The following is a 25,676-nucleotide window of genomic DNA, read 5'->3' as shown; positions in this document are numbered from 1 at the left end:
CACACCGATAGCCCATGACTTTTGTCACCCCACTATATGTCGAGTGCGGTGTTCCCTAAGTGGCCAGTGTGATGAGTTTCGTGAGATACGCAAGGAATCTGTAATGTTTGTAGCTGCCGAATTATGGTAGTAACTGTTTCATTTAAATGTAACGAAATACTTTTTTGTGGTATTGGGAAGAACCTCGGAAGAGGACTTCGCGACATAGCATGCATGGGACTTAATTATACAGTAACAGGTACTAGCTCCACAAACCACCGTCCCTCCTTCACAAGATGAAGTCATGTGAACATCTGCCCTGTTGTAGCAATCGTAAGCAAACACGTAACTCACTTATAGATCGTGTGCTCACTTGTGTACTGATGCTCATTAGTCTGCACTTTTCCTATTGTAGCAATCAGACAATTTGCTCACGAACCTTTTCAGACTTCTACAACGTATACTGCAGCCGAGAAAGTGGATATGGTTTTCGTTTATGGTCAGTGTCAACAAACCGTTTGAGCAGTTTCGCCGTTATATGCTGAATGGAAACGTGATCGTGAAAGCAAGCAGGATCTATCGTTGCAAGCATTGTGAAACAATTGAAATAAACTGCAAATTGGAGAGATAAAGGACGTCGAAGATAAAGTGTAGCAACTGATGAGAGGAATGCACCTAACATTTTAGCAGCGGCAACATGCAAGCCACGAGTCACTACGAGGCAGCTGGATATGCGAGTAAGATTCGCCAAGACGTTCTCTGCCAATATTACATACCAACGCATTTAATGCAATCCAAAATTTTCTCCACAAACAGCTTCATGGCAACTAATTTCAAATTGGACTATCGTTTTCCTAAAGGATAAGTGATGAGGTTTTCACGTAAGATTTCGTTTATGGCAAAAATGTGGTTTATAAACCATGGGCAAATCACTCTTGGCAATAGGCATTACTAGTAAGTTGAAAGCTGTCGACAGAACCTGAAACTTATGTGTTATATTTACCAGCTTCCATCCATGTAGAGTGGGAATCAATAACTAGCTAAGGGTCAAAACAGTTTTTTAGTTACACCCGAAAATGAAGCTAAGTGCCATTGCCAACAACCTGAAAAGGGGGTTAAGGGCTTTTGTCGACCCACTGGTGGGGCTAGAGCGTGTTAAGTGGCACAAAGCTTTGTAATTGTTTACGAGCATTGCCTGCAACAATACTGTGCAGTCACAATCCGTTTTCTTGTTTTGTTTGTTAACTTCACGAAGGTATATTGTAAATACGATGGATTTACACAGTGACACCAGCAGAAAAATAAAGAAGAGAGAATAAAATGGTTCAAATGACTCTGAGCACTATGGGATTTAACTGCTGTGGTCATCAGTCCACTAGAACTTAGAATTACTTAAACCTAACTAACCTAAGGACATCAGACACATCCATGCCCGAGGCTGGATTCGAACCTGCGACCATAGGGGTCTCGCGGTTCCGGACTGTAGCGCATAGAACCGCTCGGCCACCGCGGCAGGCAGAGAGAATCAGTTCGCGATGAAAGAAAGGCAAGAATGATGAGATAAACCACAAATTTTTGGTCTCTGGCCATTTATTTATGTCATGTGACAGATTTTTCCCGGATTGAAAAATGCAGGAGGCTGTAAGAATGTCAAGTACATAAGAACCTTGTAAAAATTATGGAGAATGCGACACCTAACAAGCCATTTGTGATTTAAATAATGAAAACAGCACCATTTACTTATTTCTTTATGCTTAGCACAACGCGTTTCGAGAACTTATTCTCATTTTCAGTTGCATTTGTGCATTTGTTTACGAGAATCCGTTTTGTGATGTTTGAATGTGTGATTTTCTGCCTCTCTGGCATTTTTTAAAAGTTAGACTGCACTCGGAAAATCGGACAAAATGAACCTTTGAGTATTTTTAAATGCTAATATTAGAATGAGTATTTTTGTTTGCATACTTACAGGATTGTGTCTCCTCCTTTATACAGAATATCACACACATGCAAATCATCACCCTGTTCGTTTACAAAATATGCCACAAACATATTTACATCTACATGGTTACTCTGCAATTCACACTTAAGTGTGATTCCTACTGTAGACAATAAATAAAAAGTATTGTTCATGTTTTTTCATTAGATCATTATAGTCACAACAAAAATAGCTGAATAACTCGGAATCAGTGTTTTGGAAATTAGCCTGTTATTGATTCTCACTCTACATATTACGTTTGTTTCGTGCCTACTGCTCGCAAGCAATCTTTGTTGTCATACCTACGTCCACAGGTCGACTTCCATAAATTACCTGCTGCATCAGCTACGCTACTTCCTCTGTCTATGATCTTTGTAACGAGAACATCCTCAGCCAATGAGAAGGGAGGGCACTGGGACACTCCATATGGCTTGTCAGTTTCGAATGGGAACAGAGCGTTCTTCTTTATGTCTGTTCCATTCGAGACGGTTGTTGAGAGAATATATGCTTTTCCTTGTGTGTGATATGACGTGTTAATGAACGTGGTTGCGATGAGGAGAACGAGCTATCTATGAAAGCAGCTATAGGTTTGTATTTGTGAAGTTATAAGCACAATTATATACAGTTCTTTTCCACGCGTCTACTCATGAACACAAGGTAATATCTTTCCACAAATACACCATTGACGAGCCACACTGGGATAATGAGATTTCTTAGGCACTGTTCTTGAATGACTAGCAGAGTGATGTTTGCGGTTTCGATTAATGTGGGGGAGATTCCGTTTTGTTTAAGTACCGTACTTGATTCGTGACAAGTTTAGTAAGCTGGTATTTCATTCACCAAAGTATTTTTCCATCTTTATATTATGGAGCAAGGCTTTGTACGACTGTGTCGAGGCACCACATGAGTCGTGTAACGTTAATCTTATTGTTCTGTGTAACACCTTTGTATTCTTGGGATTCAGTAATAAGTACAAGGTTAAAGAGAATTTCAATTCTTTCTTCACGTTTCATACCATCATCTGTTTAATCAAATAACACACATTTATGTAATAGGGGCCCCGAACAAACACGAGGCACTGTACCAATATCTTGTTCAAAAGTAGTGAAAGAAATGATTTCATACCTTAAATTCAATTAATAGTTCAGTGAGAACCGCTTATGCACTCACTTGAGTTATTCAGATAGTAAAGAATTCTTTCCCTTTAGTACGTAAAACAACGATACAAATAATGTAAGGAATTTGGATCTATGTCGCCATTGGTTGCAGTGCACTTCGTTCAAATCCTACGAGGAGCAATAAATAAGTGAAATACCTGTTCGCTCAACAACATGTATTTCCTTTGATAGAGGTATGATCTATCGCGTGTTGCGCCACTTGAAATGGAATTAGTTGTTCCACAGGCTTTCTGTATTGATGTTGTTGTGGCCGCCAGCCCGAGGGCAGGTTTAATGCAAACTCTCCATGCTAGTCTATCCTGTGCAATTCTCTTCATCTCCGAATAACTACTGCAACTTACGTCGGTTTGAGCGTGCTTACTGTGTTCAGCCATTCGTCTTCCTCTACAATTTTTACCCCAAACACTGTTTTTAATTCGAAACCGACAATTCCTAGATACCTGAGAATGTGTATTACCGACAGATCCAATCCTTCTGTGAAGTTGTACCATAAATTTCTTTCCTCCCCAGTGAGATTCAATACCTAGTCGTTAGTTAGTCGATCTACCCATCTACCCTTCAGCACTCCCCTATGGCCCCACATTTCAGAAGATTACAGTCTCTCCTTGTTTGAACTCCTTATTGTCAACGCTTCCTTTCAGTAAAAGGCTACACTCCAGATAAACATCTTCAGAAAAGGCTTCATAACTCTTAAATCTGTATCCGATGTTTCCAAATTCCCCTTCCTCGGAAAAGCTTTTCTTGCTGTAGGCAGTCTGCATTTTATGTCCCGTCTACTTCGTCCATCAACAGTTATTTTCCTGTCCAAATAGCAAAACTCATCTACAGTATTACTTTTAGGTCTCATTTCCTGATCTAATTTCCTCAACATTGACTGGTTTAAATCGACTAAATTCAATTACTGTAGTTTTATTTTTGTCGAACCAAACCTCTTTTCACGACACTGTCAGTTAAGTTCAACTGTTCTTACAATTTCTCTGCTGTTTCTGACAGAATTACAACGACATCAATAGACATCAAAATTTTTATTTCTTCTGCATTAACTTTAATTCATTCTCCAAATATTTCCTTCGTTCCCTTGACTGCTTGCTCAAAGTACAGACTGAATAATATCTGAGGTAAGCCACAATTCTGCCTCACTCTCTTCTCAACCACAGCTTCCCTTTCATGCCCCCTCGATTCTTATAATTACCGCCTGGTTTCTATGTAAGGTGTAAATATCCTTTCCTCCCTCTTTCTGTTACAGAGCCAAAATACAACATAATTCCATAAAATTTCTTTTGATATATTTATGTCAGATGTTAAAAAGGTTACGAAAGGACATGCTTGGTTTTTTACACATTTGTAACTATTCGCCTAGTAAAATCAGATCGCTAATGTCGTTAATGTGTCCAAAGATATTTTAGATGAAACTATTAAGCATCACACCTTACAAATTGAGGCGCATGTTCATAACTGAATTGACACTAAGAAGATTCACCAGCAGTTTCAGTGAATGGTCGGTAATTCATCAAGCAAACAGATAGTTTTGAGTCGTCATCATAAATCATTACTTTTAATAAAGTTACGCTAACGCAGAAATTGCGGGAGACAATTGTGAGCATTGCTGTGTTAATTTGCATCAGTACCATTTATACTTTTGTGATACAACAAGAACAATCAGACAACATAAACAGTCAGTTATTGAAATGCTTGAAATGAGTTTTAATTAGTGAGATTATTGTGAATAACGCTATAAGTGTTCTGTTGCACGTACCCTTGTCACCCAGTCCATTCCAACCAGCGCCAGTATTAGAATAGCAACAAGTGTTATGATGCCAACGATCCTTATATCATTGATGTCACCGTCAACAATGGTGAGTGAATAAACTCTTAGCAGGTCCTGCAGTGACTCGCAGAAACCAACAATATACATCGATACAGCTATAGCATTGGCTAGGGTGAACATCAGACCGATAGCGCCGCCAAATTCAGGACCAAGAGATCGAGATATCATGTAATAAATACCGCCTGAAACATCAAAAATTTACATAAGGTTAAAGATATCATAGAGATGTCACTGTAGTGGATGAAAATCATAACGACAAAAAACAGTTTTCATGGTCACAGATCTTAACTTTACAGAACCTAATGCTGTAGAGAATTACTAGTCGCTGAGACTATTTCTAAATTTACTAACGAATTAAACATGCAGCATGCAATCTGCAAGTGTGGCAGTTTTACCATGGTAGTGCTATCCGTGCATATTCATTCACTGATTGGTACTGTTCCATAAGTTCCATCAGGGAGATGTGAAACGAATCACGATATAGTTTAGCAAATGATAAGCAGCATCTGATCTGTACTCTGTATTAACTATGAACTATCACCATATGGATCAATAATATTTGCACTTGCGTTAGAAATGGTAATTTTGTCAATTAGCACGAAAGCCAATTACTGAAGAGGCCCAAAGTAATTTTAGATATAGTGCAGTATACAGGATAGATTGCACGCCCGTTATGTTTTTAATGGGATATTTTCTGACATTTTAACTGAGCGCCACTACTACCTGTAGCTGTACTCACGGGTTGGTCTAAACAGAGGAATTCCGTTGGCTGCTCTATTGTTTCCCCTGATCGTGTCGTCAAGATTCGGTTTCCTCCAGACTTCACTGCCTTCGATTTCAAATTATACGCGATCTTGAGGGTGCTGGTGGAGATGCGATGTGCCGTGCGTGTTAATATTCCTCGTCTGTTCCGACTCCCTGAGTGCTCTTCACTCTCTGCAACAACTTGTACCGAGCAGATATAGTAGTCCAGGATATTCCCGGACACCCTTCTCCACTTACAAAGTATGTGGTTGGAGGTGTCTTTCTGCAGAGTGCCACGGCACATGGGTACTGCAGGCAACGAAATGACAGACAAGCAGCCAAGGAGGCATCTCGCAGTCCTCAGTTCCTTTAGTGTACTATCCCTCTATAAGCTATCACCTCGCTGTTGCGGTACAGAATCATGCATCAGTGGGAAGAGGAGTGGCTGTAAGTAGCAGATAGCAAACTACTCTGATAAAGTCTACAATTCGGCCACAACGTATCTGCGTCCAGTCACGCAGACAGGATGAAGTTCCTCTCAATCGTCTTCGCATGTGAGACAGCCCTCTGACGCATGGCTTCTTGTTCTGGCGAGAGAACACTCCAATGTGTGGTGCTTGTGGCGTGCAGATCACAGTGCGCTATATGTTGGCAGACTGTTTTTGTATTCAGACAAAAGGTCAGTGGCCGATTTGTCAACCCATTTACCCTCTTTTTTAAATGACAATGACACGAATGCGGTATGTCTTTTTAAGTAATATGTGTTTTCAAGGTGCCTGGCTCATCTTTTCTTTTTTTGGAAGTCATCAGCCAACTCCATACTCTTGCGAATATATTTTAGTTTTCCTCTTTTCTTTCTTGTGCTTTATCTGACAGTTTTAGGACAGCTCACCGTTTTAACGCTATCGTACATGTTCTGATCTAGTGAGATTGTACAGGCGATCATGGGTGAGACTGGGAGAGAGTAAGTGCGATTTTATCTCTCACTGCTCCTTGCTTCTTTTATCGCATTTTCTACTTTTTACCCACATTCGTTTCTACTAATCTTCGTGTGGGGGCTCGCAACCTTCTCGCTGAGCACTCCTGAATCACCAACACATACACACACTTTCACACACACAGCTGCTCGTCTGAAAGACAAATTTTCTTTCTTTACTCGTATCAGCTGCTGTTTTATCTACTATTTGGTGGCTTCATATTTTCATGATTTAGTGGTGTTTTACAAAGAAAATAGTTACCTACAAATGTACAAACAGAGTTATGTTAAAACTACGCCACTCTATTTCATAAGCGATTACTGTTAACACACAGTGGCGTTCGTTTCGCGACGATTACAAGCACGAGCCGGAATTTGACAACGGCAAAATAGTAGCCTACCAAGACTGTGGTTTATTGTCTCACGATATTATTGTCTGTGTTGGTCCTCACGTTCGGATATCGCATGAATATTGCATCGTGTGGGTCAGGAGGTTCATATTCAGTACCATGCAAGATCTCAACGGCCCTCGGTGCTAGCGCCCGAGACGATAGACTTGTTGTTCACTTGGCTCTGAATGATGGTTGAGCCTTCAGTACCGCTAACGGCACAGTTGTTTGCAGCAAGCCCTGTACCCACACGGACAGTGCGATGATAACTGGAGCACCACGGAGTGTCAGCAAGACGACGACTGTTGAGGCGGTTTCCCATGACGAGGCAGCCGAAAGAGCCGCGACGACAACGCATCCGTGGGTTGAGTCTCTGAGAATACCGAACGAGACGAGACTGCATTCGTTTCCTTCGAATATCGGTTCTCTAAATTTGGCTAATTTAGTTACCAGAGCACTTTTATTCTACTTTTAGGGCTACTTTTACGAAGTTACAGTCACGTCGGCGTAAGAAACTACGTAACAGGTAGCAGTGCTGTTCAAACGCGAAGCGCAAACGACTACAGCCGAAAGCAGTACTCGTCTACATCTACATCTCATACATACTCCGCAAGCCACGGTATGGTACGTGGCGGAGGCTACGTTGTACCACCACTACTCATTTTCTTTCTCGTTCCATTCGCAAATACAGCGGGAGAAAAACGACTGCCTATATGCCTCAGTACGAGACCCAATCAGTCTAATCTTATCTTCGTGGTCCAACGTACAGTTGTCGACAGTAGAATTGTTCAGCAGTCAGCTTCAAATGGCGTTTCTCTTAATTTTCTCAATAATATTCCTCGAAAGGAGAGTCGCCTTCTCTCCAAGGGTCCCCATTTGACTTCCTGCATCTAGGTAATAGTTGATGTTGATCGAACCTGCCGGTAACAAATCTAGCAACCCGCCCCTGAATTGCTTCGGCGATCCCAAACACTCCAGCAGTTCTTAAGAACTAGTCTCACTGCTATTCTACATGCGGTCTTTTTTACAGGCGAAACACACTTTTCTAAAAGCTTCCCACTAAACCAAAGTCGATCATTCACCTTTCCTACTACCAACCACACATTCTCGTTCCATTTTATGTCGCTTTCCAACGTTACGACTGTACAGATAGTCGACGTGACTGTGTCAAGCATACTCCTAATTACATTTTTGCTACCCATCCCCTTCAAAACACATTTTTCTACATTTAAAGCAAGCTGTCCTTCACCACACCAACAAGAAATTTTGTCTAAGTAGTCTTATATCTTGCTACAGTCACTCATCGACGACGCCTTCCTGTACACCACAGCACACCAGCAAACAGCCGCAGATTACTGCTCATCCTGTGTGTCTGATCATTTATGTATGATGATGATGAGGTCCCGTACCTCCGAGGAGCGTAGCGAACGATACGGGAGACCCGCACCGCCGAGTAAGCAAGATCGTAGCGAAGTTGGTTTGCCATTGTCTTCCACCGGCCGTAATGGAGATGATGACGATCAAGACAACACAACAACATCCAGTCATGTCGAGGCAGGAAAAATCCCTGACCCCGCCGGGAACCGAACACGGGACGCCGTGCGCGGGAAGCGAGAACGCTACCGCAAGACCACGAGCTGCGGACCATTTATGTATATAGAGAATAATGGTGGCCCTATCACACTTCCCTGCAGCATTGCTGACGATATCCTTCTTTCCGGCGAACACCCGCCGTCCAGGACAACGTACCGGGCTCTATTACTTAAAAAGTCTTCGAACTACTCACATATCAGGAAACCTATCGGACATGCTCACACCTTCGTTAACAGTCTGCAGTGGGGCGCCGTGTCCATTGCTTCTCGGATATCTAGGAATATGGAATCTGTCTGTTGCCCTTCATCCACGGTTCCCAGTATATCACGTGAGAAAACCGGCAAGCTGAATTTCGCACGAACGATGCTTTCTAAAACCCTGCTGTTTCGTGGACATAAGCTATTCTTCTCAAGGAAATTTTTTTATATTCGAACTGAGAATATGTTCAAAAATTCTGCAGTATACAATTCAGGACATTCATCTGTAATTTGGCGAGTCTGTTCCTTTCCCTTTCTTATAAACAGGAGTCACCTGTGCTATTTTCCGGGAGCTTGGAAATTTGCGCGGGCGAGATATTCAAGACATATGCAAGCTAAGTAAGGGGCCAATGCCTTACAGCACTTTTCGTAAAGCTGAACTGGAATTCTACCCGGACATTGCGACTTATTTGTGTTCAACTCTTTCAGTTGCTTCTCCACGTCAGAGGCCTATTACTCCGTCCTTCTCACGGGAGTCTGTGCGATGGTCGAACGACGATAGGTTTCCACGATCGTCCTGCGTGAACGATTTCTTAAACGCGAAATTTAAAACTTCAGCTTTCCGTTTGCTTTCATCTGTCGCCACACCAGTCTGGGCAAAGAGTGCCTGGATGGAAGTCTTCAGCCCATTTCGTCTTCTGTAGAACTACGGCAACACTGAGGCGCCGCCACAGAGTAGAGAATACAGAGAATGGAAACTCGACTGCAATCCATGCGCCAAAATTTAGTGCGCACGCGCGAAGTCTGGCATACTTAAACAGAGGAAACAACTGTGTCTGAAGCCAAAGGCGAACAGGTACCTTTTGTTTATTTTTTAAAGTTGTGTATTGCAGCTGCTGGGCTTACCTACAGGTAAACTGTTGTTTGATGTGCTGTTAAAGTTAGAAATATATTATGAGCAGTTGTAAGAGAAAAGACAAAACAGGAAAGCAACGAGTGGTTTCCACAAAAGGTTGATAGCAATTCATGAGTAAAATATGTTTTCTGATCTTCTTACTGTAAACAATAAAAGCTGATTAAACTGTAAAAAAATACTGTATGTAAATGAAGTAAAGCTAAATCAGCTCCTCGAGTTACTTTTTCGGTAGAGGTTCTCCTTTGCATTAAAAAAATTAAAAACAACTTGTTCGGCATTTGCGCGTTTTCTTCATTATTGTACATAACATCTCTCATTTCATTCCGAGGTAAGTGATTGTCACACAGAATTGATTTCTTTCGTATCTTAGATCACACTTTCTTTGTGACACTTGTCAAGCGTCATTTATTAAACGAATGTGATTCATATTACATAACACATTGAAGAGCCAAAGAAGCTGGTAGAGGCATGCGTATTAAAATACAGAGATATGTCAACAGGCAGAATACGACACTACGGTACGCAACGCCTATATAAGACAAGTGTCTGGTGGAGTTGTTAGATCGATTACTGCTGCTACAATGCCAGGTTATCAAGATTTAAGTTAGTCTGACCATCGTGTTATAGTCGACGCACAAGCGGTGGGACGTAACATCTCCGAGATAGCAATGAAGTGGGGATTTTCCCGTACGACCATCTCACGAGTGTACCGTAAATATCAGGAGATCGGTAAAACATCAAATCTCCGACATAACTGCGACCGAAAAAAGATCCTACAAGAACGGGACCAACGACGAGTGAAGAGAATCGTTTAACGTCACAGAAGTGCAAACCTTCCGCAAATTGCAGCAGATTTCAGTGCTGGGCCATCAACAAGTGTCAGCGTGCGAACTAGTCAGAGTAACATCATCGATATGTGCGTTCGGAGCCGAATGACCAATCGTGTACCTTTGATGACTGCATGACACGAAGCTTTATGCCTCGCCTGGGCCCGTCAACACTGACTTTGGACTGCTGATGACTGGGAACATGTTGCCTGGTCGGAGGAGTCTCGTTTCAAATTGTACCGCGCGGATGGACGTGTACAGGTATGGAGACAACCTCATGAATCCATGGATCCTGCATGTAAGCAGGGGACTGTTCAGGCTGGTGGAGGCTCTGTAATGGCGTGGGGCGAGTGAATCTGACAGGCGACACGTACGTAAGCATCCCGTCTGATCACCTACATCCACTCATGTCCATTGTGGATATCGATGGGCTTGGGAAATTCCAGCAGGACAATGCAACATCCCACACGTCCAGAAATGCTACTGAATAGCTTCAGGAGCACTCTTCTGAATTTAAACAAACTCCGCAGAAATTAACATTATTGAGCACATCTGTGATCCCTTGTAACGTGCTGTTCAAAAGAGATCTCCATCCCCTCGTACTCTTACGGATTTATGGACACTCCTGCAGCATTCATGGTGTGTCAGTTCCCTTCAGCACTACTTCAGACAATAGGCTAGTCCATGCCACGTCGTGTCGCGGTACTTCTGCGTGCTCGCAGGGTCCCTACACGATATTAGGCAGATGTGCCAGTTTCTTTGGCTCTTCAGCGTATGTTTGAGTGAACTTATAGGCCTGGCCATAATTGAAAACATTTGTATACATTAGATTTTAATGCAAGTGTATTTTTTTCGATATTGGTCATAGTTACTGTGATACTTAATTTCCAAGTACTCGGTCGCATAAAATTTGAAAAGTTTGCAGTGATAAATGTGGTTGTGGTCTGTTTACATTTGCTTCGTTTTTGATGATACTTTTCTATGTACTAAATGTAGCTAACACATCGAAATTGTTTTTAAAGTTGGAAAGAATGCGACATCTCACTACAGTATGGAGAAAACATAAGTTAAAGTATTTTATTTGAACCTGCTACCTGATGGCACCACGTAGAAAGAGCCGGCATCTTAGTCGGGAACAGTTCGTGCAAGTAGACGCACCTTTCTGAAATTAGTGATCGTGATTTATTGTTGTACTAAATGAAGAGGAAGACATTCCACACCGAGTTACATGATGCAATAAAACTCTAGGGTTCCAGAGGTCTTTCCAAGTCGCAAACATCTACGATGTATATATGCAAGCTGAAGCGGCCAATGAAACTTTGTACCAAAACGAGTACTCTAACCCAGATCCCCTGATCTCGAGGCAGATACTCTAACCATTACACTACCCTGCCACAGTGACTCTGCAGAAATGTACGGATTACACTAGCATGCCTCCCCCCTCAATCCAAATTCCCATACACACCTCAGCGCAAAAGCTGTTCCAGTTTAGGGGGAATACCATACATCACTTATCTGCAAATATACAATGTTACATAATGGAAAAGCTGAAACATATCTCATCTTTAGGTCAAAATTCGAGAAAAAGTTTCTTCGTGACACTTATCAATCGTCATCTATTAAACAAATGTAATTCATATTATATAATGTATTAGAATGTACTTAAAGCTCTGGACGTAAGCCCGAATATTTGCATAAATTAAATTTTTGTGCACCCTACTGCCTCCATTTAAAGTAATATCTATGCGTTACTTTCCGGCTGAAAACTTGAATGAAAATTCCAGCCCTGATACAAACACCGAAACTCCTGCACAGTGAGTGACTCATAACAGCTGTTTCTGTTGAAAGTGAAGTTGATTTATTAACTCAAAGTTCCAGGAAAGAAAAATTAAAAAATCAAATAGGATTCCTGAAATGAAAAGAACGTTATTTACAAAAAGTAGCTTTATTGTCAACTTAAGCTATAAACAGTGGCAGTTCACAATTTGCGCATGTGAACAGTAGGAGTATTTTAAAAGCTTATGTAATAAGTTTTGAATTAAAGGTTTATTACAATTTGTTTCATTAGCGTTTCCTTTTGTGTAACTTTTCACTTAGTTGGTTAGATTAGTTCCATTTCGTAAGAATGTCCATGCCGTGCCTTAGTAGTAGGCAGCTATCGTTTCGCATTCACTCGGCTTCAATGTGGCTTCGCGTGCAACTTTTGGCTTCATGCAAATGAAAGAAGCCGCCCTCTGCTTTTCGTTCTGTGTACTCTACTCTGTATTCTGTGGCGTTGCTACAGAGACGTTTAAAAATCGTGTTACTTGATTGGCTGAAGTAGATGTACGAAGCTGTCGTGGCCAGCCCAGTGCAAATACCAGCGATCTTCTTGCGGCAACTCGACTGTAGCAGCGTTATCTCAGAACTCGTTCTGCGTCTGCTGTCATGGCTAAGTGCTACTTACTGAATACGAAAGAACAATTCTTTGCAGTTGTTGGTAGAAAGGTCTTGTGTGCGATTTTCTTTGTGCAGAGCGCTCCCAACAACTTTAAGTCTTCTGTTCGTATCAGAGCCATTTCATACTGCCTCTTAATATTACCCCTAAATAGTAAACGGTGTGATGGGTTCCTGAAATTTATCAGTAAACTTTTATGTACATTGAGAGCATTGGTGATGCGCGATTTTGAAGTGTTTAGTAAAGGGGAGAGTATTGTACCTAGAGGATAGTGTACCGAGAAACAAGCGATGTTTTTTGATCGGTACTGCAGTCTAGGGACTGATTATAGAATCGTGGGAATGAATGCTCACTAGAGACCGCCGTCGCCGTAAGCAGTTCCCAGCACGTTTTACAGTTTTTTATTTTATTTTATTTTTTTTAGACCTGAGGTTGGGCTTTGTGCAGCACTTGTAAGTATATCGCGTTCTACAGATTTAAGTACTGTATAATGTATTAAAATAGCTAGCAACTTACTGTTAAGGCGTCTGATACAGAATTTTATGGCAAGTATAATGCTTCACATTTTTAGAACTGTTTATATAACATGTAGTTCATCAACCCATACTTCCTCGGTCGTGCACCATCTTGTACCTCGAAAAAGAAGGTCCCTTGCCATGGAACAGATGATACTTGCAAATGAACGGAGTTCTTTTAATGTTTAACCATTTATCTGTCTTGATAATTGAAAATTTGCGTTAGTTTCGAGTAGCTTCTATTTCAAATGTAATCACCTTGTAATTGGCTTTTAAGAATACTTCTTAATTTTATTTTACTCACTGGTTATTGGTGTGTAGTAGAGTAATAACGTAACGGATAGACTATCAAATACAGTAAAGACCAGATTTTCTATTCAAATTTGAATGGTATATTTGTTCACAGGTACATGACAAAATTTTTCCATGGAACATGATTCCACATTTGGAAAAATCTTATTTTTTCGGAGTAATTTTTTGTAATTTCAGAAAAAGACTGCAATACATAAAAAGTGAATGTCATCATTTAAAACTGGAATAAGAAATTAATCAAACTTTTTTTGCAATGCTGGATAGAGGCTAATGTCTGAAAAGTGCACCAACGTACAATAATCTACCCTGCTGTTCCTGAATATTTCCAGAGAACTTACACTGCAGTGTTTGTTGTATATCTTCCATCGTTCTTTGGCGCATGCGTTATACGCAACGATATTTGACGTAACGCATTATTAGAGAAGTACTTCTAACAATACTTTTCGTTTATTTCTTTCTTTTTGGATCGATCTTGCGTTCCTACAAAAGTTCCCACCTCTGTTGGAGCGTGGTAAGTTCATAATCCAATATATGTTAATCCTTGCTTTCAATGACGTCTGAAGACAGTTAATAGTTTAGAAGGCAACTTAAGATTTTTAGAACATTTTGCTACCTTAACAATTGTTAAAAGTAATTAAGTGAGTCGGGCACGTAAGAGCTTTCTGGCATAACGTACATTTCAGGTACGGAAGAAACAAGGATTATGTTACGTGAGCGAGTCACCTTCATGCTCCATTCTTTGCTTCACATCAATGTTACGACTGCACGTAACGAAGGTACACAATCCGTGAGAGTTCTTGGGCATGTGTTAGTTTAACGTATATAGCATATATCAACAACAAACGCTCAGTCGAAATAAAGCTGCATTGAATGATTACAGGGCATGGTAACGTGCCCAAGATTCCAGTTTTACCTACTGCAATAAATTAATAGTGCAGAACTTCCACAATTTTGTATTTTTCGTTTATAATATAAAAGGCGTTAGTTCTTAGCAAGTTGTACTCATGCTAAACACATACCGTGTATACCAAAAACCTCCGACAGCCACTTGTCTTGTTGAAAGTATAATATTATCTTTGGTTGCCTTCCATAAGAGAATCTTGAAGAGAGTGTAAATAATGAAGCCTTTAACAAATTTGACCTCATCTGTCTACAATTACCTTTCCCAAGCGCTTAATTTTGTTCATGAGTTCCAAGGATTTTCTGCTCTCATTTTCTTTTCGTTGGCTTTCGAACGACATATCTGTATTACGAAATAATTATCTTCGTCAAGGCTGTACGTTTTCTTACGTGGACCACTTTTGAAAAATCATGACATCTTTAACACAGACCTGAGTGCGAAAGCTGAAATAAAAGATGTGACGAAAACAAGCTTATGGAAGTATAACAAAATTCTGTGTACTAAGTGCAGTACTTGAGACCAATTACCAAAGAGCCTGAGAGACTGTAGAGAGCTCACCAGTCACCGGTCACTAATATCTATGCCGCAAGCTGAAAGGTAGCTTGCCCTTCGAATCAACAGATTCAATTTCTGCTCTTACTGGTAAGCCTGCAGTAGAACGGTCAGATTTGACTATGAAAACTGTTTCGATTGCTTTCCCCATTATTCGTCGACGTTGCGAAATTTCCATATGCACAATTTTAGCTGCCGACGCAAACTGAAAGCTACTAAAAAATTTTTGAAATGCGGTATTTCTCGCATGGTTTTCGCGCTTGAAACTCGCTGGTGAACAGTCGTCAATTCACGTGCAAAACTACTCGGCGCTTCCTTGGAACTGCTTCAATTTATTTGCTAGACAAGCGCTAAATCCACGAATCAACGCGGTCAGAATATAATTAAATGTTTGTGGAGAAAAACCAGACTCATTTTTTATCCATAACGATGTTTAATTCTGCAACTTGAGCATGAATAACGACATTTGACAGCCTTGTGAGCCGCTGACGGAATTCGACGTTGGTACATAAAACATACTATATTGTGGAATGAGATTTTGAAGAAGACTGGCACTGTAATAGTGATTGCAACTTAAGAACACTGTCGCGGTGGTAGAGTGGAAACTGCACGATCTGTTCTTAATCACACTGTTAAAGTTCTGTAAAATTCCCGCCTCTGTCGGAAAATTTTCGCTCTAACGATTAAATTACATCAAGTGAAATCTGACGTATCCCCCTTTCTTTATCATGATCATTTTGAAATATGGCTGATAGCTTAATTCTGAATTTTATAGCCTTACTAAGAGGATATAAGTAGAACGGAATGGTTGCTACAAAACAGAAGAACAGCGTGATGCAAGTAAAACGTAACATTTTCAGTGCTCATTCTTCAGACTTGGGGAAACTAGTACAACATTTTCTGTGCAGAACATTAATCTTTTTAAGCGTAGTGCAAAGTTGCCGATCGATTGTTGAAGTAAACATATATAACACAGGTAACAATAAACCATCCAGCCGGCCGCAGTGACCGAGCGGTTCTAGGCGCTTCAGTCCGGGACCGCGCTGGTGCTGCGGTCGCAGGCTTGAATCCTGCCTCGGGCATTGATGTGTATGATGTCTTTAGGTTAGTTAGGTTTAAGCAGTTCTAAGTCTAGGTGACTGATAACCTCAGATGTTAATTTCCATAGTGCTTAGAGGCATTTGAACCATTTTTTAACCATCCAGACTGATCGCGGCCGTTTTGTCTACAAGTATAAACAGCTATACCCACATGCCTCTGTGTGTGTTTATCTCTATGAATGAAAACGTCTTTTTCATAGTTGAAGTGATCTGGAGGATTCATGCGCGACTCACTAAAACTACAGGTAGCAATTTTTTACTCCGCACTCACAACAAATGCTTCGATCACTTCCATTTTGAATCACATATTTTTTCCGGCGTGTTTCTTGACGCGGTAACTTTATAATCACAATAGCGTGCTATTTCTTGAAGCGAGTAATTCAACTTCGCAAAGCCGTTAATTATTTTGCTCCAATGTTGTTAACAGTATCTAAGGTCCACCACTTCCGCAAGATAGTAGAGTATCACTGAGAGTAAAAAAAAAAAAAAAATTGTCTGGCTTCATAAAATTTAAAAAAGATGGCGTATGTAACGTTGACGTTATTTTCGATTTGACTCTTACTTAGTTCTGTATTTTCGTTTCTCGACCTAAATATTTGACGCAAAGGAGGCAAAAGAAAAATTCATTTTCAACAATACTGAGAGTTTAGGTTTTCTTACGTCCTCTTTTTACCCAATACATCACTGCTTTTTCTTTACCTGGCGAGACAATTTTAATTCCTGACTTTTCTTTCGGAGTGATATATTAATACACTATATTCTTATCACTCGTTAATTCATCAGTGACCTAATACTACCTCCAATTTCTTCGCCACTGATAGATTTTTGGTCTGTGATATCGATTGTTTCAATCGTTTCTAACCATATTTCTGCTCTATTTAAACGTTTATAGATTTTCAGTCTGTGATATCGATTGTTTCAATCGTTTCTAATCATATTTCTGCTCTATTTAAACTTTCACCACCGTTACGCACTTCACATGGTCTTCATGCTTGTGTACTGGTGTTGGCTTCGGCTGACGTCAGTTGTGTATCTCCATAAAAAGTAGTTTAACATTCAGGCTGTTCCTCATCACCAGTATGGCGAGATAGAATGCGCAAATGAATTTCGGTGCTTGGACGTTGATCAGAATGGTGCGTTTGCTTACTCTTTCAAAAATTAAAAGGCAGAGTTGCAAAATACGAGTATTAGCTTCAGTTTTGAACAAAGCCTGTTCAATGATCGCTGCGCCGATAATTAGAAGACCGCACTACCATCGGCGTAACAACGGCTAACGAATCTAGATGTATCCATCTCTTAAACGAAAGGGTCAATCGTGAAAACAACCTTTTTCGTGAGTTTTTAGACAATTTACAGCGTGTATAGGCTGCTGAATTACGGCATGTGGATTTTAAGTTACGTTTATTCCGAGAGTGGGGAAAAAAACACAATTCGTCTCGACACGTCAGTTCGGACTAAACCTCTGTGAGCCGTATGTTCTCAACGAGGAAATTAACGCCACAGTTTTATATTTTAGTTTCTAATAGCTGAACTATACTGCGGGAGGATACGATGATGGTTCTATAGTTCTGAAGAGCTGAGTCTCGATCACATTTTTTACGAGATTGCACTCAATCGATTCTTACAAAATCATCTAAATTATGGTTGTAATCAAATACATATTCCGCATCTTTTGAACTCCTAAATTTGTTGATTTTAAGGGAGAAATAGCTTCTTCGACAACACATTACAAATATTTTCTCTTTCAATGGTACTCCATTTATCTACTTCGCCAACTCATTGGCACAGTCAACCAGCTCCTTCATTATAGGACCTACATCATGTTTTGTCAGAATGCTGAAACTGTTTCACACTTGTACGCGTAGAGGACATTTTTGGAGACCTTTATTGCGACAGTTGGAGAATAAATGTTAAAATATCGGCTCAAACGCCTATTTACAGTGTAAAAAACTCTCAAATTTACGTGCTTCGAAGGTCGAGCTTTCATCATAAGAATAATCTTACAAAAATCTCTAAATGTTACTAGTATAAAACATGAACAACATCAATAAAAGTAATAATAAATTAACGTGGCTACTTCCCTTACAGTTCTGTTCTGTCAAGATGAATATCCACATCACCGTCAACGTATAAAATATAACAATCAGCCAGAACATTATGACCACCATCCTATTACCCGTCCAGGCGTAGCAGCTTCACATGGCGAGGAATTACTGCTAGTCAGACACACGCACAGTGTTTGTAGTATCAGTGAGCGTGCTGTCGTGTCTAGAATGGGGAAGGTCTACCTGAGTTTGGCCGAGGGCAGACTGTGATGTCCCGGAGTCTCGGCACGAGCATTTTGGAAACTGCAGGACGTGCTGGATATCCCAGGAGTGCTGTGGCGAGTGTCTTCAACACATGGTGAAACCTAGGTAAATCCACGTCCAGAAGTCGTGGGGCTGGGCAGACACCCCTCATTACAGGTATTGGACGTCGTAGGCTGGGCACATTGGTAGAAGAGGACAGGCGGCGTACTGTGGCGGAACTGACTTTAGTGCTGGGCAGAGTCCAAGTGTGTCTGAACACACAGTGCACCGAACACTCCTAACGACGGGTTTCCGCAGCCGACGACCCACGCATGTGCCACTGTTAGCACCACGACATCGGCAACTAGACTGAAATGGGCACCTGACCATCGGCACTGGATGTTAGTGCAGTGCCAGAGCGTTGCATGGTCTGATGAATCCAGATACCTTCTTAATCATGCCGATGACAGGGCGCGAATCCATCGTCTTCCAGGGGAACAGCTCTTTGATACGTGTACTGCGAAACGGAGATAAGCTGCCGGCGGCTCCATTATGCTCTAGAGAACATTCAAGTGAGCCTCCATGGATATAGTGGAGCTCGTGCAAGGTCCATGACGGCCAAAGAGTATCGCACACTGTTTGTAAACAATGTATACCCCTTCGCGACTATCACGTCTCCCAACAGTAGTGGCATTTTTCAACAAGATAATGCGCCATTCGCAAGGCCAGGAGAGTGATGGAGTGGTTCGAGGAACACAGTGGCGAGTTTCAGTTGATTTTCTGCCTCCCGGATGCGACTGAATTTGGCGTCAGAGTTTATGGCCACCATCCCCGGAATTTATGAGTATTAGGTGACTTACTTGTGTAGATGTAGTGCCAACTCCCTCCAGCGACCTACCAAGGCCTTATTGCTTCCATGCCACGACACGTTGCCACTGTTATCTGTGACAAAGGTGGACATACCAGCTATTAGGTAGGTGGTCATAATGTTCTGGCCGATGGATGCAGATTAAAATGGAATTCCATATGTGCTGGGCATTGGCGGCACCAGCCCTATGCTAACACAGGCAGCACAGATCAAGTTTCTGGCAGCTCCCGGTCGATGGGGGGGGGGGGGGGGGGGGGGGGGGAAGACGGGTCCCACTAGAAATACGGGTCCTACAATGAACTTGTCATGTCGCACCATGGTGATCTTAAGAATAAACCTGATGTCAATATTACGCCATTTATTCTTCCGCGTTTGCTTGAATCTCATTGGATTTCGTTTCACGGGGAGCGAAGCCCAGCTGTGACCAGTACAGTCCAGTACGATCATAAGGACACGGTTTATGCTGTGTTTACACGCACAAGACTGAGCGATAATGCTGGACAACAGCTTTACCGGCGCATTAAACTTGGACTGCGCTGGCCAGCGTGCGGTCCAACTAACATGAAATGACGTGAGCAGTTGCAGGTCAGAAGTAAAACGAGACAGGCAAAGAAACAATATAGCTTCGAATGTCATTCAGTTTTTAAAGAGAATGAAATAATATTCGGAGAAACTCCAGCAATATGGCGCGATTCTGAGGTGTCCAGACGGAAAGCATAAAATGCACTCATTCTCACCTGTCATAGTACTCTAATTACAAACAAAAGTGATGAAAATTTCTAACTTAAACATAGGGTAATTTTTCTGAACGAGCTGTGTGTAATGCAAAAACATACTGCAGGGATTTCACCGTACTGTTGAATACTGAAGCCACTGAATGTATTAATTACAATCAGTCGTCTTGTAATCTCGTAGCTCCTTCCTTATCCGAGCCGGCCAGAGTGGCCGAGCGGTTCTAGGCGCTACAGTCTGGAACTGCGCCACGGCTACGGTCGCAGGTTCGAATCCTGCCTCGGGCATGGATGTGTGTGATGTCCTTAGGTTAGTTAGGTTTAAGTATTTCTAAGTTCTATGGGACTGATGACCTCAGCAGTTAAGTCCCATAGTGCTCAGAGCCATTTGAACCACTTGAACCTTATCCGAACTGAGAAATACATTTCAGTTCTGGAAATGTCACCTGCTACGTTGATAACGAACCTATCAACAACAAAATCCACGACGCCAACCAGGCGCCGCATTTTCTCTTCTTCTTTTATGACGAGCCCTTGTATATGCGGCCAGCGTTCGGCAGTGACGTGTGAAAAAGCTGCGTGCGTTAGTTCCAGCACGCCTGGCATCTTAACAGCCTTGTTACTTCTCGGGGCAAATCCCGCAACTTGGCTCCAGATCAAGTCTGTTGGGTTCATATTATAATGGTACAGTAGGAAATATAAAAATGCAACGTTTGTATGACGTAATCGATACTGTGAAAATGATTGTTTTTCATGTTTCTACGATACTTATCTACCTCTGTCGTATAAAACGATGGACATAGTCCAAATAAAGATTTGGTTTTTCATTTTTATCTTAAAAAATAAATTGTTAAGTTTTCTTAATTTAAGCAACTTTTATGAACAATCTTTCATAAAACATCGCTAATTAACAATTTGTATTTGAAATGAAAACAGAAATTTCGCGTCCAATATATAATTAGAAACAAGAAGAGCTGCGTTACTGATAAAAAAATGATGATGAGTTTTATAATTATACGTACTTTAAATTGAACTAGAAAAAAATGATGCAGGGGAGATTCAAACCAAAGAACGATTAATTGTATGTGGTTAACATTCCATAACGCTACCAACTGCGCTATATGTACGATGTGCGGTAATTTATCAATTGTATTACATACAATGGCTCGGAAAACTTCAAAGCCGATTATCTCCGCAAATTTATGAAAAACATTAAGAACAGCCTATTTTTTGGCACTTTTTAAGTGTATTCCACACGCGTGTTTCACTACGGAAGCAGCCTCAGCCATTTTCACGGAACAGAAAGCAGCCTCAGCCATTTTCATACCGTTCATTAACAAAAAATGGTTCAAACGGCTCTGAGCAGTATGAGACTTAACTTCTGAGGTCATCAGTTACTTACACCTAACTAACCTAAGGACATCACACACATCCATGCCCAAGGCAGGATTCGAGCCTGCGACCATAGCGGTCGCGCGGTCCGGACTGTAGCGCCTAGAACCGCTCGGCCACCCCGGCCGGCGTTCATTAACAGGGCGACAATCAGAGCACAAAGCTGCAGAGGCTGTGACTGCACACGATTTTTGAAATAAAAACTAAGTAGCTAAAGGTTGAATTAAAGACCTGCCGTATCACGTACTGTGATATACGCGCCATGGCGTGTTTTTTTCTCTTGGGCCTTTGGGAAGATTGGGAAGAAGGGGAGGGGGGGCTTTGAGTGACATTAGGTGACGCGTGGAGCCGGCGCCACGTTTGAAATGTCGCTCCCACCTCCACACAAGCTTTAAGCAATCGTATTGCTTCCGCCCCGTATCCACAGCCCGCCTTATGTCTTACCAAGTGTGTATCCCTGATCTCGGGTTAAAATTGTTGCAATTTATTGTAATCTCGACCGCCTGCTACATGACGGAATTCTTACATGAACATGCCTGGGCTAAGACTATAAACTTTAAAACTGTATTTTGCGTTCGTCCGGTCGGCAGTGTTCAACCAAGTCCGACTTCTCATTTCCTTTTCCCTGTTTCGGCACATGTGCTCAGCATAAAGCTCAGAGACAGTGCGAATTGTCTGAATTCTGTATATTTAATCATGCATGCCATCGTGAAAGACTCTGTGGACATCTATCTCGTATGACAATGAGCCCTTGTAGGATTTTGTAAGATTAATAATTAGTACTATTTCGGAGGGCATATTGGGATAATCCTAGCAGAGTATTTTCTCTTTATGGCTTAAAACACATCCCTTATCGCATTCTTGAGTGTTGCTCATATATGTGTTTTTTCATGTCCAAACGAGTGAGGAAATCAAATCAGTGCAAGGAAAAGTATTGCGATTTATTATGGGTTTGTATCGTTGGTTGAAGAAGGTACTCAGCGTAGCTCTAGGGAAGACTTTAAAGGGAAAATGCTGTTTATCAGGTATTTGCGTACTTTAAAAGTTCTAACAATCCACGCGTGCGGTTGATAATAACTCTCCATACATTCGTAATACCCAAGAACCACACTAGCAAGATTTCAGAGCTTAGGACAATGTAGGGGACTGTGAAACCAATCTCCCTCGGAATGGACAAAGGAGGCATGTAGAGAGGTAAAAAGAGTATATTTTGCAGTCTAGTACCTAGTCTAATCCTAATATAGTCCACCTGAAATTTTCGCGAATCTCATGATCTCTTCCAAATAGCTTGTTACGTATTTCTATTAATCTCTCACTTTGCTCGTATATGCTCATCACCACCTTGGGACGTGTGCTTGTAAAGTTTCAAAAGTTTGGTCGGTAATTGTCCTGGGGAGTTTGGTGGGCGGCGGCAGTGTTTAAATTCAGAAGAGTGTTCCTGGAGTCACTCTGTAGCATTTCTGGGCGCTTGGGGCGTCTTATTGTCCTGCTGGAATTGCGCAAGTCCGACGGAATGCATATTGGATATGAATGGATGCAGGTGATCACACAGGTTGCTTACGTACGTGTCACTTGTCAGAGTCGTATCTAGACGTATCAGGGGGACCCATATCACACCAACTGCATACGCCCCACACCGTTACAGATCGTCCACAAGCTTGAATAGTTCCCTGCTGATATGTAGGGTCCGTGGATTCATGAGCTTGTCTCCACACCTGTACATATCCATCCCCACGATACAATTTGACACGAGGTTTGTCCAATGTTTCGTTGAATGGTTCGCACGCTGACACTCATTGATGGCCCAGAATTGAAATCTGCAGCAGTTTGCTAAAGGGTTGCGCTTCTGTCACGTTGAACGATTCTCTTCAGTCGTCATTGGTCCAGTTCTTGCAGGATCTTTTTCCGGACACAGCGATATCGGAGATTCGATGTTTTACCGGGTTCCTGATACTGACGGTACATTCGAGAAATGGTCGTACGGAAAAATCCCCACTTCAACGCAGCCTCGGAGATGCTGTGTTCCAACTCCCGTGCGCCGACTAAAACACCACATTCAAACTCACTTAAACTTGACAATCTGCCATCGTAGCAGCAGTAACCGATCTAACAACTGCAAAATCTTGGCAGTAACACAAATAGCGCTTTTAGACTTCTTTCAAACCGAAGAAGCTTCCAGTTGCGTAGCAGGCCTTTATACCATCTGGTAGCAAAGACATGCATATAAAATAAACTCATAATTCATGCACAGTACCAAACGCAGAGTTTTATTTACAGCTTGTTGTCCGTGTCACTGTGATTTGCTTACCTCCTTTTATCTGTCCATTGGTACAGACCGCCGACATTGATATTGTGGTTAATAACGTAACAAAGTTTGCTACGACTATCACACCAACTCCTTCCCCTGGAAAAAAAAATCATCTCAGACTACATGATATATGTAACAATCCATGATGTCAATTAATTGAGATGTCTCATACACATGAGGTGTAAGTTTTCCAGTATGGAAGGAGTACAGTGTGCTACACAAAAGTAAGAGATAAAAAAACACTGCAATAAAAGAAGTGTAACAATAGAAAGGACTATAAAGGACTATCACGAATAATTAGGCAGACGAAAATAAAAATGCATGGCTTTGAGTATTTACTATTCAAGATTAAATTACTTTTAATGTGTTATTCTTTTTTACAGAATTTAAAAAGTAAACATTGTTTACAATTTTTAATTAATAGACAGTACTTCTGCGCTCATCTTGATTATATTGACAATTTTGAACCTGAGCCACAAATCGATTCAAGATGTAATTGTTTTCTTTCTTTTCTTTTTTCAAGTAACATAACACATTTAAGTGAAAAAGCCGATCTTATTTCTCTTTTAAAAGGTGATAATCCTTGATGAGCCTGTGGCTAATAGTAATAATAATTTGTATGGAGTGAGAAACAGGATACTAATCACATTATCAATTTGAAAAGTCGCTTTTCGTGCTGATCGTTACTGAACAATGAACAAGTAATTACGGTTCATAATGTACTACAAATGATAACATTACGCATCGTTTTGTAGGATTTCATATGCTAGTGTTAACGCTGGCATTTTTTTTCCGAGTTAAAAGTTCAGTCGTCAGAAGTCACGGAAAGGACTGTTCCACTTGATGATGTGCCTTGTATGACCCCGAATCTGAACAAAGTGTGACAGACATGTGTAGTGAACATAGCAGCATATCACGATTTTTGAACGTGAAACCATAATCGGTGCAAGACGGCGACTACAGAGAAACTGGGTTTTCCTAGCCCAACAGTGTGTAGGGTGGATCTTTAATTTCTCAAATACAGTATTCCTACACCCATAAGCTGTTCAGTAGGCAGTACAGTTGAAGACAAATGGACATCTCTAAAAAGGTTAATCACAGAAGTTGGAAAGGAAAACACACATACAAAGAAGGTAATTGCGAAGGAACCATGGGTAACACAAGAAATACTTCAGTTGATCGATTAAAGAAGGAAGTACGAAAACGTTCAGGGAAATTCAGGAATACAGAAATAGAAGTCGCTGAGAAACGAAATAAATAGGAAGTGCAGGGAGGCCAAGACGAAATGGCTGCATGAAAAAAGTGAAGAAATCGAAAAAGAAATGATAGTCGGAAGGGCTGACTCAGCATATAGGAACGTCAAAACATCCTTCAGTGAAATTAAAAGCAAGGGTGGTAAAATTAAGAGCGCAAGGCGAATTCCACTGCTAAATCCAGAGGAGAGAGTGGATAGATGGAAAGAGTACACTGAAGGTCTCTGTGAGGGGGAAGTTTTGTCTAATATGATGGAAGAAGAAACAGGGGTCAGCAGGGAAGAGATTGGGGATGCAGTATTAGATTCAGCCTTTAAAAGAACATTGAAGGACTTAAGATCAAATAAGGCAGATGCAATAAATAACATTCCATCAAAATTTCTTAAATTATTGGGAGAATGGCAACAAAGGTTACTA

The 25,676-nt window shown here is 41.2% G+C and overlaps 1 protein-coding gene across 1 annotated transcript in view; it reads right to left on the bottom strand.

The window, feature by feature from the left end:
• LOC124622978 (bumetanide-sensitive sodium-(potassium)-chloride cotransporter-like) overlaps positions 1-25,676 on the bottom strand; it is a 591,187-nt gene that overhangs the window by 163,453 nt on the left and 402,058 nt on the right. The window contains exons 4-5 of the mRNA XM_047148767.1: positions 24,007-24,102; positions 4,889-5,142 (exon numbers count right to left, since the gene is read on the bottom strand). Coding sequence (XP_047004723.1) covers positions 4,889-5,142; positions 24,007-24,102 — 350 coding nt within the window. The remainder of the gene's footprint in view (positions 1-4,888; positions 5,143-24,006; positions 24,103-25,676) is intronic.

This window comes from Schistocerca americana, chromosome 7, assembly GCF_021461395.2.
Source record: "Schistocerca americana isolate TAMUIC-IGC-003095 chromosome 7, iqSchAmer2.1, whole genome shotgun sequence".
Classification (NCBI taxonomy): Eukaryota; Metazoa; Arthropoda; class Insecta; order Orthoptera; family Acrididae; genus Schistocerca; species Schistocerca americana.
Note: the sequence above shows the minus strand (reverse complement) of the source record. Positions and strands in the feature narration are given on the sequence as shown.